This window comes from Pleurodeles waltl, chromosome 9, assembly GCF_031143425.1.
Source record: "Pleurodeles waltl isolate 20211129_DDA chromosome 9, aPleWal1.hap1.20221129, whole genome shotgun sequence".
NCBI lineage: Eukaryota > Metazoa > Chordata > Amphibia > Caudata > Salamandridae > Pleurodeles > Pleurodeles waltl.
This window is the reverse complement of record NC_090448.1, coordinates 300,572,862-300,592,592: the sequence shown is the minus strand read 5'-3', so window position 1 is coordinate 300,592,592 and position 19,731 is coordinate 300,572,862. Positions and strand designations below refer to the sequence as shown.

The 19,731-nt window shown below is 45.5% G+C and overlaps 1 protein-coding gene across 1 annotated transcript in view; it reads right to left on the bottom strand.

Annotated features, from left to right (window-relative positions):
- DOCK3 (dedicator of cytokinesis 3) overlaps positions 1–19,731 on the bottom strand; it is a 1,331,886-nt gene that overhangs the window by 201,162 nt on the left and 1,110,993 nt on the right. Inside the window, exons 28-29 of the mRNA XM_069206772.1 lie at positions 4,894–4,988; positions 2,108–2,183 (exon numbers count right to left, since the gene is read on the bottom strand). Coding sequence (XP_069062873.1) covers positions 2,108–2,183; positions 4,894–4,988 — 171 coding nt within the window. The remainder of the gene's footprint in view (positions 1–2,107; positions 2,184–4,893; positions 4,989–19,731) is intronic.

Below are 19,731 nucleotides of genomic sequence, written 5' to 3'. Positions count from 1 at the left end.
TTTGGTCACCTGCTCCCCATGCCACTGGATTCAAGCTAGCCTGGCTGATGAAGGGTGATACCATGAAACTGGTCCCAGAATGATTGTTTCCAGCCCAGGGAGGACCTGGCTTGGCAGTTCGGGCTGGACTGTTCTCATAGGGAGGAGGGTCAAGAGGGATTTGCATATGGTTGGATCTGAACTGGAATGACATGGGTAGCAGAAAAATTATAGATGCAGGCCCAGATCTCTGTACTGGGGGTGAATGTTTGCCATTGTTCACCATTCCGTCTATAACTTCTTCTTTTTGCAATCTTTGCATGCAGTCTTTAGATGTGGAAAAAATTACACAGTGTTTCTGGTGGAGTGTGGTCAGAATAATTCTTAAGTGGGTAGCACTTTTAGAGTTCAGTCTTACTTATTTATGCAAGCACACAATGGCTGTAATGCCAAATGCTTCTTTTTCTGGGGACGAAGGCAGTGACACTGTTGGGTGGGTGGTCATCAGTCACTTATGACTACTATGCTGGCGAGAGATCGATGTGAATATGGGTAGTTCAGACAGATCGGTCTGTTGCTGGTTTTTGGGTCTGGGCATGAGAAAAACTTTCAGCCCTTGGAGTATACATGGAAAACAACAGTCCTTCTCCAGCCGTAGTCAAAAGATCTGGTATCTGGTGTAATGCCGAGCCACAGGAGCTGATGAAAACCTCTTCAACCTGCAAAAAAAGCAGTGATTCACCAGAACTCATGCCTGAGTAGAAGCCTTTGGTGGAAAGCAGAAAGGAAGGTGGATTTTTCTACTTTTCTTGGTCTCCACATTGGTCCTTTTTATAGACAATACTCCTCGATGATAGGTTTAAAGAGCTGAGCCTCCTTTTTCTCAAGCCTGACTTTGAGCTCCCTCTTTGCACTAGTGGCAGTCTGCTACTTCTCCCCTGGGTCTCAGCTAAAGCATGTATGCTTTTGTTTGGGATAATGTGCTAATATTTCAAATGTATTTTATACAAAAATGTGTATTATCATGAGTCAAATTTTAGAGGCAAAGCGCTTTGTAAGGAAATTAAAAAGATTCTCTAAAGTGCGATTTTTTTTCGGTGGCACAGTGCCAATACAGAGTAGGTTTAACAATGCACATACAAAGAGAGAAAATAAAAGTGCAATATGTAAAAGTGTAACTTTTTGCTGACAGAATTCTGAGTTTACAATGTTTATTTTCACACCTGGGGCCGATTATTTGTAGATGCTCCATCGAGGCTGGGCCTGCAAGGGTAACCTTGGTAGGTGTGCTGAGTAATGAACAGCACCAAATGTCATTGTAAAAGTATTTTTACCATTTGAAATAAAGCCGAAATGCTGTATTTAAGCTTTTTTTCATTTACAGTGAAGCTAAATATCCAGCAAGTCAATTCAGAACTATGAATTGCGGGAAATAATTTAGAGTTAAAGCCCTTTTCTGTGAAATAATAGCTTTGAAGTCATGGGCACATATGTATGAGTGTGAGTGTGTGTGTGTGTGTGCGGTTGGAGGGGGTTGTTGTGTACATATGCCTCTGTGTGTGCATGTGTACACACACACACACACACATATGCAGATGGATGGACGGACTTCCAACAAAAACCAAAATACTAGTCATGTTATGCCTTGCTAATAGCCAATGTGGGTCAAGGAGAACTCCTAGACAGAGTCCCTCGAGAAGGTTAAATTCCAAAGTCACTTTTAAAAGTCCTATGAAATGTGGAGTACATGTGAAAATGTTCCTAGGGCTGATTCTATTAGTTCAGGCTTGAACTTTGAACTGGCCTTGTAGAAACAAAATCCATAAATAAGTGAGGTACATGATTATCCCAGAAAGGCACCTAAGTCATTCAATGTTCCAAGTGAGGGGCTCATCTCTTGATCAACTGTTCAAGCTTCCTACATTGTTTGACATGGTGGAGGATGATTTCCTAGTTATCTTCAACTTTTGTGAATCCCATAATTAGGGTTTTGGTAGTCTTGTGCTATTATGTTAAATGCGCAATACGTCTGTCTTGATCATTGTTTTAATGTGATTTTGGGATACGTTCACTTTGCAATAGTTATATCTGTGAAAGGATAGTTGGATACAGGACATAACGCAATTACCTTAAAGTCAAAGTCATTTTCTGTGAAGTTCTTGTGCAAGGCTGAAGACAAGTACTGGACCGTCGTTACAATGACACTGAAAATAGGAAAAACAAAAGAGATTGAGACTAGGAGCCAACATTTAGAGCAAGAACCTCTGCACTGTACATCAGTTTAGTCTTATTTATTCTGAAATGTGCAAAAAACGTAAACTGAATGGACTGGTTTCATAGGAGAAGAACAAGGAGTGCTTTCTCACTGGCTTGTCTACCTGGCTACATTTAACACATCACAAAGGCAATATTATCAGCATCCTGAATGAGAGGCCCAAACAGAAGGCAATAAGGCGTTTGTAAAGAGTTAAATGTGCTTGGTGGCTGTTAGCACTGTTGGAAACCCTTCCTTGTTTACTAAAATAAGAGTAGTGATGTGATCCAAATGTAACTACTTTTTTTATTTATTTATGAGACACAAGCACTGAGATTTCTGTCAACCCATCCCTAAGCCAACCCGCTAGGCTCTCAAACATTCATATTCCAGCCACTTGTCCAATAGTGGTATCCTGGCACGTCCGCATTGTGGTTGTTTGCCCTTCAACAAATTTAATAACAATTTCGTTCAAGTGTGCAATAGTCTGCATCAATTCATACAGCTAGCACATAATAAAGAGAAAATTATTTGTCAGCATAACATACTTTGTAAATGAGCAGTATACAGAAATAGACTTCTGAAAGAAAACCACAAGCAGCTGGCTCCTTAAAAGAAAGCAAATGCATGATTCAAATTAAAAAGTTAATCACAAATAGTTCTATGTATTGTTATTAGTTACTAAAAAACTCACAACTAGCATTTCTTTTTAATTAAACAGGTAAATTTAGGTAAAATGCATGAAGGAAAAATAACCTTCTAGGATCCTGGACATAGGCAAATCTATTCAGTCTGTCGTTTTATCAGTGACGATCACCTGATAGAGCATCTGTACTATGTGTCACTGTTATGACTTTTGCTTCCTTCCTAGCACGAACAGGAGTATAGTGTTCTGTTTAATGTTCTATGACGACCCTTTGACCCACACATGTAAGTCAGTCTGGTTTTATTTGGCGATAAGATGTCAACCTATTTTAATGCGTATGTTTTATGTTATTACTGTACTGTATTACTTAACCCACTGTACATTATTACTGTAGCAAAGTGGACACAGAAAACTGTAGAGGTAGAGAGAGACAGAGGGAGAGTCCCTGTTTTGAAAAAAGGCAGTCCCGCATGCATTTGCACTGCTAAGGCTCAATTTCTGTCACTAGAGCTGTGTGTTAGTTCCCAAGGATTTCAACTAAACACATAGGCCCTAATTATGATAATGGTGGTAAATGCCGCCTACCGCCGCGGCGATGGGCAGCAAAAGACTGTTGCCGTGGCTAAAATTCGTCTAGCAAATTATGACCACAGACGGATTTCTGCCACAAGAAGGGCGGAAATCCAGGTGTGGCCATCCTAACGGACGATGTTAAGTTGAAGCTGCTACCACCAGTAGCGCCACACCAGTATTCCACCGCCAGCCATATTATATCAAATAATACGGCCTGGCGGTGTTCTGCTGGCGGGCACTGCTGGGCGTAGCAGCGCCCCGTCCCCTGCCGGAAGACCCCCTGGATGCAGGTAAGTTGGGTTACCTACAGAGGAGGGGGCTGGGGGCTGTTGTGTGTGTGTGTGGGGGGTGTGCATGAAAGTGTGCGTGATTCCTATTGTGTGTGTAGTGTTGTTTGCGTGTGTGTGTGTGCATGTGTGAGAATGCGTGTATTAATGGAAATGTGAATGCGTGTCTATGTGTCAGGATGAATGTGTGTATGGATGTGTGCGTGAATGAATGGATGCATGCAGGTACAAATGCGTGTATGTCTGTGTGAGTGAGAGTGTGAATGCATGGTGTGTGACTGCCAGTGTGCATAGGCGGGATGGAAAGGGGGGGAGTGTGGATGGAGGGGGGGCTTGGGGTTGTCTGGGGAGTGTTAGGGGGGTGGGTGGGCGGTCGGCAGGGTCAAAATGTCACCGGGGTACAGTAGCACCCGCCAGGTTAGAGATTGTTTTTTCTCTCCCGGCGGCAGCTACTGACATGCCGGTCGGCGTGGTATATTGACGGGTTGGCTCCAGCCAACCCGCCAATGTCATAATGTGGCGGTATGTACCGCCAGACTGTTGGAGGTACTACTGCCACATTAACACCGACTTCCTGGGTCATAATGACCCCCATAATGGCTAGAAGGTGGCTTTGGATATAAGTTGCATTGGTATAATGGGATCAGTTCTTAATTTGTGAAAGAATATATGCCAGCGCCCCAAACGTTTTTCAGATACCCGCTCATGCCACTGCCCAGTATCGGGGTTGCCAAATACCAGAGCTATATAGTTTTGCTTTTAACCAATGCCTCTTTTTACCAGCAACATTCTCGCCCTGTCTTTTTATCTCACTCTTGCAAGTTCTTTTTCATCCCTGTTTTCTCCTTTAGTCACTGTTGCTCTGTCTTTCTTTTCCTCATCCTTTCCCTTTTTGTTGCCTTTCTTTCTCGTTCTGGGTCAAAGTCTGAGGATTAAAAATATTAAAAATAAGTCCTAGTCCCCAAAAACAAGTACTGGTGTGCCCCCCACCTGGAACTACTCGCTAAAATTAAGCACTGATTAGGATAATATGTCAACTGATGTCAGCACCATGAGAACACAACGGATGACCAATAAGAGAACATAATAAATATTAATGTATCAAGGTAAACAAGATATTTCCTCCATGAGCATAAATGATTAATTAGACTAACTTGCTGTTTAGAAGCCTCATCACCATCCAGTCCCGAGGGAAGACACTCAGCTTCATCAGGTTCCGAAAAACACAGAAGATCTTTAGCAGGAATTCCTAGTAACAAAAACAAATCAACTGGAGGTAAACTATGATATTTTTGACTTTAAGACATCATAGTCCTCAACAAATTCAGATATCACATTTAACTTCATGAGCACATATGAACAACTTTAATGAAAGCCATTAACCAGAATTCCCCAGTCAGAATATATCCTGACATAAATATCTGTGCCCTAAATATACTTTACAAAAATATAGCTCCATTAGACAAGGGCATAGTTATTTGTAGTGCAGTCATATTAGTGGAACCAGGGAACAAAGGGTAGGAGGATCCTGTCTGCCGTGCACTCACTACAGGTATTTCAGAGCAGCCTTAGATTTGTTCCTGCTGCCTGACTTTGAGTTTGCTTTTGGGAGATGGAAGGGGTAAGTGTGTCACAGAAAGGAGAGTCACAAAAACACCCCAGGCAGGCAGTAGAACACATCTGAAACAGAGAGGCTGAGTTCATTCCACACTGTGGGGGACTGTGCTCTCATGAGTTGAGCTGCTCTGTAATTGCAGTCATTCAGCCAGAGAACAAACCAGAAGACTGCAAAAGAACAAAGAGCGGAAGACCAGCACATGTGAGAGAGCATGCCGCTGGCTATATTGAGATTCCTTTCAATTTAAATGTCTGTGAATAACCGTAGTATTAGAAATGGGGCCTTTGGTTGGCAGTCAGGTTACCCCCTGTCCAAGCAAGGACCCTCACTCTAGTCAGGATAAAAGAGAGTCACCCTCAGCTAACCTCTGCTTACCCCCTTGGTAGATTGGCACGAGCAGTAGGCTTAACTTCATAGTGATAGGTGTAAAGTATTTGTACCAACAAACACAGTCACTTAATGAAAAAACTACAAAAGTACACAACACAGGTTTAGAAAAATAGGAAATATTTATCTAAACAAACCAAGACAAAAACAACAAAAATCCACAATACACAAGTCAAGTTATCACAAAAAATGCAAAGAGTCTTCATGTAATTTCAAACAGACACTAACGCTGTTAGCGTGAAAATGTACATTAGGTGCATCAAAAATAACCCTGCACAGGCGAGTGTGCGTCAAAAAGGGCTTGCAATGTGTCGATTTCACTCACAAGTGAGACCTTGCGTTGTTTCTCCTTTAGTCGGGTCGGCGTGCGTTGTTTCTTCTCTTCGCAGGACAGTGATGCGTCGATCAGGTCAGCACTCCCAGGTCTGGACAGGCCTTGTGTCATTTTTACACACCCAGTGGTGTTTGCCTCTGAAATCCAGCCTCACGATGATCCAAAAACCACGCAGCACGGGTTGCAATCTCACCAGACTATGTCAGCAATGCTGTGCATCGTTTCTCCAGCCCCGGGCATCGATCTTCGGGTTTCATTGCAGGCTAGCATCGATTTTCAGCCGCGAAGCAGACGGCGCATCGATTTTTCAGCTGCAGATCAGAGTTGCGTCGATCTCTTCCCCGCACGGCGGTCGGTGCATGGATTTCTCACTCTTAGGCTGCATCTTCTCCTTTCGGGGGCCCAGGAACTGGATGGGCACCACTTGGCAGGGTAGGAGTTCCTCCAGAGACTCCAGGTGCTGGCAGAGAGAAGTCTTTGCTGTCCCTGAGACTTCAAAAAACAGGAGGCAAGCTCTAAATCAAGCCCTTGGAGAGTTCTTCACAAGAAGGAAGGCAACATAAAGTCCAGTCTTTGTCCTTCAGCACAGGCAGAAGCAGCAACTGCAGGATAGCTCCACAAAGCACAGTCACAGGCAGGGCAGCTCTTCTTCCTCAGCTCTTCAGCTCTTCTCTAGGCAGAGGTTCCTCTTGGTTTCCAGAAGTGTACTCAATTCTGTGGTTTTGGGTATCCTTCTTATACCCATTTTGCCCTTTGAAGTAGGCTTACTTCAAAAGAAAGTCTCTCTTGATTGTGAAATCCTGCCTTACCCAGGCCAGGCCGCAGACACACACAAGGGGGTTGGAAACTGCATTGCGTGAGGGAAGCACAGCCCTTTCAGGTGTGAGTGACCACTCTTACCCTCCCTCCTAGCACAGATGGCTCATCAGGAAATGCAGACTACACCCCAGCTCCCTTTGTGTCACCGTCTAGTGAGAGGTGCAACCAGCCCAACTGTCAAACTGACCCAGACAGGGAATCCACAAACAGGCAAAGTCACAGAAATGGTTTAAGCAAGAAAATGCCCACTTTCTAAAAGTGGCATTTTCAAACACACAATCTTAAAATCAACTTTACTAAAAGATGTATTTTTAAATTGTGAGCACAGAGACCCCAAACTCCACATATCTATCCACTCCCAAATGGAATCTACACTTTAATCATATTTAAATGTAGCCCCCATGTTAACCTATGAGAGGGATAGGCCTTGCAACAGTGACAAACAAATTTAGCAATATTTCACTGTCAGGACATATAAAACACATTACTATATGTCCTACCTTAACCATACACTGCACCCTGCCCGTGGGACTACCTAGGGCCTACCTTAGGGGTGTCTGACATGTAAGAAAAGGTTTAGGCCTGGCAAGTGGGTACACTTGTCAAGTCGAATTTACAGTTAAAACTGCACACACAGACACTGCAGTGGCAGGTCTGAGATTACAGAGCTACTTAGGTGGGTGGCACAACCAGTGCTGCAGGCCCACTAGTAGCATTTGATTTACAGGCCCTGGGCACCTCTAGTGCACTTTACTAGGGACTTACTAGTAAATCAAATATGCCAATCATGGATAAACCAATCAACCATACAATTTACACAGAGAGCATATGCACTTTAGCACTGGTTAGTAGTGGTACATTTTTCTGAGTTCAAAAGCCAACAACAACAGGTCAGAAAAAATCGGAGGCAGGAGGAAAAAAGATTGGGAGTGACCCTGCATAAGCAAAATTTTCCAACACTTAGGAATGCATTCATCCCAAAATACAGACATCCAGTGCAAATCCACACCGAGGAAAACTGAACATGAAGAGAGGCATGGACTGCGAGCAGCGGAAAAGTCCAGTCCCACTCACCAGCATCTGCCGCACGGGGGAACAGATAATGCTTTCCTCAGTGAGGCCTCAGCCTCCCCTTATTCCCAGTGCGCTTCGCAGTCTCTGCTCAAACAGCCCTGAACCTCACCATCCACTCCCCCGTGACATTTAACACCTACTCAAAGCTGCTGGTAAGTAAATACCAGTGGAATTGTCTCCAGCATCAGAGAAAAATGCAGATCTGAGTACGCATACTTCTCCCCATTCTGGGGAATAAAACTCATAATGGCTGTATTTAGGTACAGGGAAACTGTCCAGAATCGGAGATCTCAACTAAGGGTGAAGAATTAGCATGATCTGTATTTTTTCTAATCATGCAAAATATCTGGGAAATTATATCAAATATATCAAATTTCGCATAGTTATGCAAAATACAAATCCAGTGTTTAGGTCTATATTTTAGTTAAAAATGAGTCACATACCTCGCTAAAAAATAGCACCAAAAAAACTGGTGTGGAAAAACAGCCATTCGCCTACTGCTCATTTTCGTTGTTCTTGTGCTGCCACGCTATAAATATACTATGAATGCGCCGCAATTACACAAGGTGGGATAATTTGGGGAATTTGGGGGAATTTAGCGTAAAGTGAATTTCCCAAAATTACACAAATGTCGTCAACGTAACTGAAGTAGTAAAGATATGCCTTGATGTGGAAATGTGGGTCAGGGAAGGGATGCAGGGGCTCTGTGGGGAGGAGGCAGAGACAAGACGCAGGACAGTGCCTGTGAAGAGAGGAAGCAGTGAAAATATAAATGAGGTGTTGTTGGACTTTTGCTTATGCAGGGTCATCCCCAGTCTTTTTGCCTCCTGCCTCCTATTTTTTTCTGACCTGTCGCTGTTGGCTTTTGAACTCTGAGCACTTTCCCACTGCTAATCAGTGCTAAAGTGCATATGCTCTCTGTGTGAAATTGTATGTGATTGGTTTATCCATGATTGGCATATTTGATTTACTAGTAAGTCCCTAGTAAGGTGCACTAGAGGTGCCAGGGCCTGTAAATCAAATGCTACTAGTGGGCCTGCAGCACTGGTTGTGCCACCCACATAAGTAGCTCTGTAATCATGTCTCAGACCTGCCACTGCAGTGTCTGTGTGTGTATTTTTACACTGTAAATTCGACTTGGCAAGTGTACCCACTTGCCAGGCCTAAACCTTCCCTTTTCTTACATGTAAGGCACCCCTAAGGTAGGCCCTAGGTAGCCCCAAGGGCAGGGTGCAGTGTATGGATAAGGTAGGACATATAGTAATGTGGTTTATATGTCCTGACAGTGAAATACTGCTAAATTCGTTTTTCACTGTTGCAAGGACTGTCTCTCTCATAGGATAATATGGGGGCTACCTTTAAATATAATTAAAGCGTAGATTCCCCTAGAGAGTAGATGGACATGTGGAGTTTGGGGTCCCTGAACTCACAATTTAAAAATACATCTTTTAGTAAAGTTGATTTTAAGATTGTGCGTTTGAAAATGCCACTTTTAGAAAGTGAGCATTTTCTTGCTTAAACCATTCTGTGACTCTGCCTTGTTTGTGGATTCCCTGTCTGGGTCAGTTTGACAGTTGGGTTGTTTTTCACCTCACACCAGACAGTGACACAAAGGGAGCTGGGGTGTAACCTGCATTTCCTGATTAGCCATCTCTGCTAGGAGGGAGGGGTGGAGTGGTCACTCTCATCTGAAAGGACTGTGCCTGGCTCTAACAATGCCGGCTCCAACCCCCTGGTGTGTGTCTGAGGCCTTGCCTGGGCAAGGCTGGATTTCACAAGTAGGTGTGAGTCCCCTTTGAGGAAAGGTGACTTCAAAGACTAAAATGGGTATAAGAAGGGCACCCAAATCTACAGAATTTAGAAACACTTCTGGAATCAAGAGGAACCTCTGCCTGGAGAAGAGCTGTTAGCTGAGGAGGAAGTGCTGCCCTGCCAGTGACTGTGCTTTGTGGAGCTTTCCTGCAGTGCTGCCTCTGCCAGAGTAAGAGGACAAAGACTGGACTTTGTGTGCCTTCCATCTTGAGAAGAAATCTCCAAGGGCTTGATCTAGAGCTTGCCTCCTGTTGTTTGAAGTCTCAGGGACAGCAAAGACTTCTCTCTGCCAGCACCTGGAGCCTCTGGAGAGACTCCTACTCTGCCCTGTGGTGCCCATCCAGTTCCTGGGACCCTGAAAGGAGAAGCTGGCAGCCTAAAGACAAGAAAATCCACGCATAGAGCGCCGTGCGGGGAAAAGATCGACGCGAATCCGATCGGCGGCTGAAAAACGACGCTCGCAGGAAACGCGACCGAAGAATCGACGCACGGAGCAGGAGAAACGACGCGCAGCATCGCTTTCGGAGGCTGGGAGATCGCAACCTGCGCGGCTGGATCGTCAACTCATCGTGCGGCTGGATTTTTGACTCGAGTACCGCCGTGCGGAGTTATTTTCGACGCACGCCCGCCCGTGCGGGGTTATTTTTTACACACACCAGGTACAATTTCACTCTAGCAGCGCTAGTGTGTTTTTAAAACTACTTAAAGATTCTTTTTGATTTTTTATTAATAACTTGACTTGTGTGTGGTGGATTTTTGTCGTTTTGGTCTTGTTTTGTTTAGATAAATATTTCCTATTTTTCTAAACCTGTGTTGTGTCATTTTGTAGTGTTTTCATTGAGTTACTGTGTGTGTTGGTACAAATACTTTACGCCTAGCACTCTGAGGTTAAGCCTACTGCTCTGCCAAGCTACCAAGGGGGTAAGCAGGGGTTAGCTGAGGGTGATTCTCTTTTACCCTGACTAGAGTGAGGGTCTTTGCTTGAACAGGGGGTAACCTGACTGTCAACCAAGGACCCCATTTCTAACAGGTGTGTATAGAAGAGACAGTGAAGCGATCCGGAGAGCTAGCGGGACTGTCTAAATATTTGAAAGTGAAGAGATGCAGGAGCCTTGGACAGAGGGGACAGTAAAGAGATACAGGAGATGTGGAGTTGTAACAGAGAAGAAATGCAGGACTGAGGAGAGAAGCGGAAGTTAAAGAACAAGAGGGTCATGGAGAAGTGGGGCAGTGAAGAGGTGCATGGCTTTTGATGAGATGGCACAGTGAAGATTTGACAGGACAGGAGGCAATGAAGAGATACAGGATTTGTGGAGAGTTGTGACAGAGAAGAGATACAGATGCTAAAGACAGATGGGGAATTGGGGAGAAGGTGGGGCTGAGTACAGCGAAGCGAGACAAAGACCGCGGAGAGACGTTTCTATAAGTGAGAAAACTACATCAATTTAGTGCATTTCATGTAAAGAAATGGCTTAAATCAGGTTAAACAGTGGAATCATTACTGTCTATGGATCCTACTGTAATTATAGAGGCACAAACAAGGTTCTGCCCTAAGCCAAATAATAAATGTGCTACTTAAGACATTTAATATACTGCAGCCTTTCTCCTGTCCGAGCAAAACTTCTTCTCACCTGACCAACCCCTCACCAGTGATCCCCTCTTTCGCATTCCGGGATTCTGCAGGGAGGGTCCTCTCATAAACCTTAGATCAGGTGATAAGAGCTGCCTAATTCCAGAGGGGTTAGATCATTACCTGCAAAAACTAACCATCGACCTCAGAGCCTCTCACAATTTACCCCACCCATGCCTTGTCCCAGCATAGAACCTCCTTTTTGACATGGTGGCCAGATATCACAATGACTGCTTTGGGAAGCATCTATATTTGCTGGTCCCCCAGAGCACAATGCAGGGCACAGGTCCCATTCGTAATACACCCATTTTCCAAAGACTGAACACCTCAGAAGAGTTCATGATGGTATTTCTGCCGAGGGGCAACAGTACCACTTAAAGTCCCCCGAAAGGTAATCTGAAAGACAGCAAAGAGCAGCTTCATTTAAAAAAGGTGCAGTAAGCCCCATCCTTTGTGGAAGCCAAAGTCTCCATTTTCCTGCTGTGTCCATGATCTAATACTTTTAAGCCTCAGATTAGAAGAGGGTGAGTAGGGACACCTGTGCCATATCTAAAACTCAAAACGTTTTTTTAAAAAAGATGTGTCCTCTCTCGAAAACGTGCCATCTTCATTGAATGGGGAGCAGTCTCCAACCTGGAAAGAGGCATGTTCTGTACATTAAAGCATGGTTTTCCCTTGGTACTGAACAGAGGTACTTTATGACATAAAAAGGAGCGTTGTGTGCATTAAAACGAGGTACTTAGTCAACTGACTGGGAGTTCCTTTCTTTGGGTCAACTGAGTTTTCAAGGGGCTTCCCTTTTTTGGGGCACACGAAGAAATCTTGTACATCACCCTTAATTTGCAGGATGTCTAAGTGGGTACCTTTTACTGTGCTACTTGCGTATACTGGTTACAAATAATATATTGTATGCTTCGGCCTGTGTGTAGGGGTCTAGCTATTATTTGTGCAGCATGGGCAGTAGCACCAGCTCCCTTCTGATTAACATGACATAGGTGGTCATTCTGACCTTGGCGGGCGGCGGAGGCCGCCCGCCAAAGTCCCGCCGTCAAGTTACCGTTCCGCGGTCGAAAGACCGCGGCGGTAATTCTGACTTTCCCGCTGGGCTGGCTGGCGGTCGCCTTCAGACCGCCAGCCAGCCCAGCGGGAAAGAGGCTTCCACGATGAAGCCGGCTCGGAATCGAGCCGGCGGAGTGGAAGCTGTGCGACGGGTGCAGTTGCACCCGTCGCGTATTTCACTGTCTGCGCAGCAGACAGTGAAATACATGTAGGGGCCCTCTTACGGGGGCCCCTGCAATGCCCATGCCAGTGGCATGGGCACTGCAGGGGCCCCAAGGGGCCCCGCGACCCCCCCTACCGCCATCCGGATCTCGGCGGTCCGACCGCCGGGATCTGGATGGCGGTAGGGGGGGTCGGAATCCCCGCGGCGGTGCAGCAAGCTGCGCCGCCGCGGAGGATTCAATGGGGCCGCGGTACACTGGCGGGACCCCGCCAGTGGTGCCGGTCCGACCGCGGCTTTACCGCCGCGGTCGGAATCCCCATTGGAGCACCGCCGGCCTGTCGGCGGTGCTCCCGCGGTCCTCCGCCCTGGCGGTCAAAGACCGCCAGGGTCAGAATGAGGGCCATAGTGTCTATTTATTAAAGGTACTTTCATCTCTTTGGGCTTCGTAGCACTGAAAAAAGGCTGTCCATTGTTACCGAACTCAAAGGCACTTATTATATCGACCTCAGTCGGCTGAAAGGCTAGAGGGATGCATCAGGATTTGAACCTGTGACCATGAAGTTAAAAGGAGATTCCTATTTGGATGGATTATTTCACTAAGCCACCAGACCCAAAATAAAAATGATATGGGAGTGGAAATCCAGCTGCTCCACCTAACAGGCCAATAGATCTCGCCTATACATGAGCTATTGGCTTTGGCAATGTGTTTTTGCCATGTTGTACATCGGCGTGGCTGCTGTTCAACATGGTTAAAAGTTAGTGGAGTCAAATGTCATAGAGTGGAGTGGGGGAGTAAAGTGTTGAAGAGTGGAGTAGGGGGAGTAGGGTGTCATAGAGTTGAGTGGAGGAGAATAGAGTTCAATGGATCGGAGAGTGTTGTTGTATGGAGTGGTGTGGGTGGAATAGGGTAGAGTGGTTACAGTGGACTGTGATAGTAGGGTGGATTGGATTGGAGTAGAGTGGGGTGGGACGGATTGAATGGAGTAGGGTGGACTGGAGTGGGGTGGATTGATATGGGGAGGTGGTTTAGACTGTGGGGTGGATTGAGTAGGATGGATTGGATTGGGGTGGTTTAGAGTGGGGTGGGATTGGAGTGGGGTGGATTAAACTAGAGTGGGATGGACTGGAGTGGGGTTGATTGGACTGGTGTGGATTGGACTGGAGTGGATGGATTGGAATGGGTTGTGGTGGATTTGAGTGGGGTGGGATGGATGGATTGGAGTGGGGTGGATTGAACTGGGGTGGGGTAGGCTGGATTAGGGTAGAGTTAGGTGGATTAGACTGGAGTGGGTGGCTTGGATTGGAGTGGGGTGGATTGGAGTGGGGCGGGTTGGAGTGGAGTGGGGTTGACTGGATTGAATTGGGGTGGGGTGGGGTGGACTGGAGTGGGTGGATAGGATTGGACTGGGTGGATTAGGGCAATGTGGGTTGAATTGGGGTGGGCTAGATTGCGGTGGGATGGCGTCCACTAAGGTGGAGTGGATTGGAGTGGCGTGGATTGCATTGAGGCAAGGAAGATTGGAGGGGGTTGAATTTGACTGGAGTAAGTTGAACTGGACTGGAAGGGGGTGGAATGGATTGGAAAGGGGTGGATTGGACTGTATTGCAGTGGACTGGACTGGAATGGACAGAAGCAGAGTGGAACTGAGTGGGGTGGATTGAATTGAGTGGAGTGGACTGGATTGGAGTGTATTGGATTGGGGTGGGGTGGGGTGGATTGGATAGAGGTGGATTCGGGTTGGGTGGATTGGAACGGAATGGGGTGGATGGGAGTGGGATGGTTGAATTTGAGAAGGTTGGGGTTGATTGGAGTGGAATGGATTTTTTGTAGTGTGATGGATTGGATTGGAGAGGAGTGGGAAGGACTGCATTGGGGTGGATTGGAATGGAGTAGGGTGGATTGGATTGAGTGGAGTGGATTGAATTGAGTAGTGGAGGTTTGGATTGGGGTGGATTTGATTGGTGTGGGTAGTTTGGATTGGTGTGGGCTGGATTTGATTGGTGTGGGTTGGGGTGGGTTCGAATAATGTGGTTTGGAGCGGGTCGATTGGGGTGGATTGGGCAGGAATGGGATGGATTAAGGTGGACTGTATTGGACTAGAGTGGGGTGGGTTAAGGTGAATTGGGGTGGTATGGATTGTAGTGGGGTGGATTGGATTGGAGTGGGGTGGACTGAATTGAGGTGGTGTGGATAGGATTGGTAGAGTGGGGTGAATTGGATTGGAGTGGAGTGGGCGGGGTGGAGTACAGTGGGGTGGGGTGGACTGGAGTAGAGTGGGTAGGATTGGATTATAGTGGGGAGGATTGGAGAAGAGTGTGGTGGATTGGAGTAGAGTGGGGTGGACTGAAATGGGGTAGGGTGGACTTGATGGGGTGGATTGAAGTTTGATGGATTGGACTGAGGTTGATTGTATTGGGGTGGAGTGGGTTGGATTGTATTTGGTGTGGTAGGGTGGACTGGATTGGGGTGGAATGTACTGAGATGGGGAGGGTTGGAGAAGAGTGAGTTGGTTTGAGTGGGGCAATTTGCATTGGAGTGGGGTGGACAGGATTTGAGTGAGGTGGATTGTATTGAATGGGGTAGATTGGATAGAGGTGGGTTGGATTGGACTGGAGTGGGATAAATTGGATTGGAGTGGGGTGGATTAGGTTGGTGTTGGGTGGATTAAGGTGGTGTGGGGTGAATTAAGATGAAATGGATTAAACTGGTGTAGATTAAGGTGGAAGGATTTGAGTGGGATGGACTGGAGTGAGATGGGTGAATTGAAGTGTGGTGAATTGGGTTAGATTGGATTGGGGTGGGATGGATATGAGTGGGGTGGTTTCGGGTGGAATAGGTTGGATTGGAGTGGGTACATTGGATTGGAATGTGGTTGATTGGAAAGGGATAGGTTGGTGTGAAGTGGGTGGGTTGGAATAGAGTGGGGTGGGCTGGACTGTGTGGAGTGGGTTGGACTTGAGTGGGCTGGATTGTGGTGTATTAGAGTGGAGTAGATTGGATTAGAGGGGGGCAGATGGTTATGGTTTAGTGCGGGGCAGATTGGCATTGGGCAGGATTGTTTTGATTTGCAGTGGGCCAGATTGGAGGGGGCAGATTTTTCTGTTTGGAGTGGGGTAGATATTTTTGAATGGAGTGGGACAGATAGTTGTGGATTAGAGTGGGACAGATTATTTTGGGTTGGAGTGGGACAGATTGTTTTGAAATGGAGCGTGGCAGGTTGTTTTAGATTGGAGTGGGCAGACTCTTTTGGATTTTATCAAGGCAGAGTGTTTTGGATAGGAGTGGGGCAGATTTGTTTAGATTGCAGTGGTTGGGGTGGTGCAAGTTGTTTTGGTTAGCAGTGGTGCCGACTGGAGTAGGGTAAATTGTTTTGGATTGAACTGGGGCATATTGTTTTTGTTTGGAGTGGAGCAGATTGTCTTGGATTGGAGTGGGGCATACTGGAGTGGTGTAGATTATTGTGGATTGAAGTGGGGCAGATTATTTTGGTTTAGAATTGGGCAGATTGTTTTGAATTGGAGTGGGGCAGATTGGTTTAAATTGAAGTGGGCCGATTGTTTTAGAACGAAGGGAGGAAGATGGTTTTGGATTGTAGTGGGGCAGATTAGAGTGTGACAGATTGTTTTGTACTGGAGTGTGGCAGATTGTTTTGGATTGGGGTGGGGCTGACTGTTTCGGAATGGGGTGAGGCAGATTGCTTTGCAACGGAGTGGGCAGATTGTTTTGGATTGGAGTGGGGCATATGGTTTTGGATTGTACTAGGACAGATTGGAGTGGGGCAGATTGTTTTGGATTGTAGTTGGCATATTTTGGGGATTGTATTGAGGCAAACTGGAGTGGGGCAGATTGTTTTGGAGTGGAGTGGGCCAGATTGTTTTCGATTGAAGTGAGACACACTGTTTTGGATTGGAGTAGGGCAGATTGTTTTGGAATGGAGTGGGACAGATTGTTTTAGATTAGAGTGGGGCAGACTGTTCTGAAATAGAGTAGGGCAGATTGGTTTCGATTGGAGTGGACAGAGTGGAGTGGGGCAGGTTGTTTTGGATTGGAGTGTGGCAGATTTGAGTGTGGCAGATCGTTTTGGATTTGAGTGCAGCATAAAGGAGTGGAGCAGAAAGGAATGGGGCAGATTGGAATGGGGCAGATTTGAGTGGGGTGGTTTGGGGCAGGGTGGAGTGGTGTGGATCTGGGTAAGGTGGAATGGATTAGAGTGGGGCGGATTGGACTTGATTGGAGTGGGGAAGACAGGTTTGGAGTGGGGCAGATTGGAATGGTGCAGATTGTTTTGGATTGTGTGGGGCAGACTGGAGTGCATCATTTAGAAAATTACACATTAGAAAGAAACAACATTGCTTTCCAATATATAGAACAAGATAACAGTCACCTTTTGAGTACAGCGTCCACGAGCAAAAACAAAACAATGCAGAGTGAGTAAAGTACACTTGGCAAAATAAAACAAAAAGTTAACTACAGAAAATACAACTTCGCAATTTTGTTTGGCCTGCTAAGCACGTTTTTGCCAGGCATGCGCCTTCTGTTTGCAGGGCACTACAAGTTAAGAAGAAAAACATTGTACCTCAATCACAATGGGAGCAGTGGACATGCACTGATTAAGTTGAATAAATCAGTGCTTGGTCCCTGCTCCACAGACCGGAATGGAAATTATGACATGCCAGCTGTGAACTACTGCAAGTCTGTAAAGAGTGCCATGCAATCAAACAAATGGTAAGCAACAGGTAGGCTCCAACTCCTTTTCTAAATACAACAGAGTCTCACAAGCGATATGCATGCGCTAGCACATGCTGTCGCAGGCTCAACCCTAAAAAAGTGATGTAAATTCACATGCCATGCTCAGACAGAGGCAGCCTTTAACTCAACAGTGTGTTCCAGCAAATCCAGACAGACAGGATGGAAGTGGTTTAGTTACCATGGAGAGGTACTTGGGGGTGGGGCAAAACAAAAAACAAAAAAGTAACTCTTTACAATTTTGCGACACATGAAGCTATGGAATGGGTGTTTAATTGTAAACTTGAAAACCACCACTGTTACACAACCTTCATTGAGCCTGCCTTCTGGCATCAAATTACGGCACTAAGGCAGTCACTGCTTCACAGGACGCCTCCCAGTGGCACTGTAGAGGTGACATCGGATGCTCTTTCTTGTCACATACATCTGCTTATTGGAGAAAAACAGGGCCGGACTAGGAACACAAAGCAGCCCTGGCAAATTTTGTCAGACCAGCCCCCAAAGGGTGCATACAGAGCAGGCCTGACCCCTACAATAGGGCTAGTGGATGGGTGTTCTCTCCCCCAAGAAAAGTTAAGAAAAATTGCGAAAGCAGTGCATTATACAACACATCTTTCATTTTGTACTTGTTTTTAAAGCATAGTAAATGATGACCTTACAGTGCAAAAGGTATACAGCAATCTTTATTGGGGCTCTTCAATGATTCCCTCACCATGGCCCTCAGACACCACCCCTCATCTCTCCATAGTCCCTATCTCACAAGTATTTCACTTGTTTTAAAGTGCCTCTCTTACCATCGTAGGGTTTTGGATCACTTTACATCACTCACACATACTGATACAATGAATCATACATGTGTAAATTAGTGTATAGAAAATGTTACGGAAGACAAAGGGGACTACAAGGTTTAGGATTTACATGTCATTCATAGTGATAAGTTTTTTTAAGAGTGCTAGGTCTGGGAAGCATAAACTCAGGATTCAGAACATAACAAAGTGGTTAGGGTGACTTTACTAATAACAATTTATTTTACCCAAACAAACCCTTTTTTGCTAAATTAGGATAATGAAAGCTTGGGAAAAAACATAACTTTCTAACCTGTACCATACAGCTTGCCTGCTGGATGGCAGTTCATAGCTCACTGTGCTAGAAAACGATTGTCACTTATGAAGTGCATAGTAACAAAAGGATATCTGTGACAAAAGCAGTATTTTACTGAGCATTGCATAAAAATATTGTTCTGTGGTCTGGATCGTATGCTTCATTACAGAAGGAATTTTAACTCTCTGTTGTACCTTAAATGAGTCAAAACTGCCACTAGACAAAACTATGGTCTCTCTACAGCAGGGACAATAATCACCAGAGTTATCTGTGCACTTTTATTGTTGTCCTGAAACCTGTTAGATATGCAAGGAACTCTGGAGCACTTTTAAAAACACTGCACTGCTACAAAACTGGTCCCCAGTAACAAAAACGGTACCACATCCTTCCAGCCTCCCAGGGAAATGCACAATGTCCGGTACGGCCAGTCCAGCTTTGGAGAAAACTATTGACTGTCGCAAATTCACACCTGATCTTCAACGCAGATAAGTGACAATGTGTCCTGGAGGACACACCGCTCTATCCAGAAGATGCCACTGCTGGGGTCCCCTGTTTTAGCTGATAATCAGCTGCTAATTCTATTAAAGAAGTGCTTGGCCAGTGTATGTTTCCAGTCTGTTTTCTGGATGGGTTATTAAGTATATACATAAGCCTTTAAAAGGAGGTTTAAGTGCCTACAATAAACAGGTTCTGCTAGAACTTGTTGAATTTTGAATTGTGAAATGTAATTCTCAGAGATCTGTAATCCTTGGGTACGAATAATCATTCCACACCACTAAAAATTGGGTAAATGCAATTCCTAGGTCTCAAAATATGTTTTTCAGGCTAAGAAGCCACATTATTGTCCAATGAAATCTACTTCAACCCTGCCTATTGTGTACAACTGAACATCTCTCTGTCCTTTTACTTCATAGATGGGTGCAGCTCGCCACACTTGACGTTGGGTGCTGTATCTTGGGCACTGTGCTGAGGCTCTCAGTCGTGCCAGTTTTGTAGTATCTGGAACTCGGTGTGGGGGCTGATTTTGCTCTGTGTATGCTGCAGCCTCCCAGGGATCAGAAGATTCATATGCTGTTGTGTAGAACCATATGTCATAAATATTGCAGTGAGTTTAGGATTTTCTCTCACTCCGGTGAGAGAAGGACCTTTATAGGGAGGTTCACACTCATAGTGCAATCATGAGACATTTCTGTGCTAGCTTTTCTGTGTAAAGTGTCAGACACCGACCAGATATGAAAATCTGGAAGA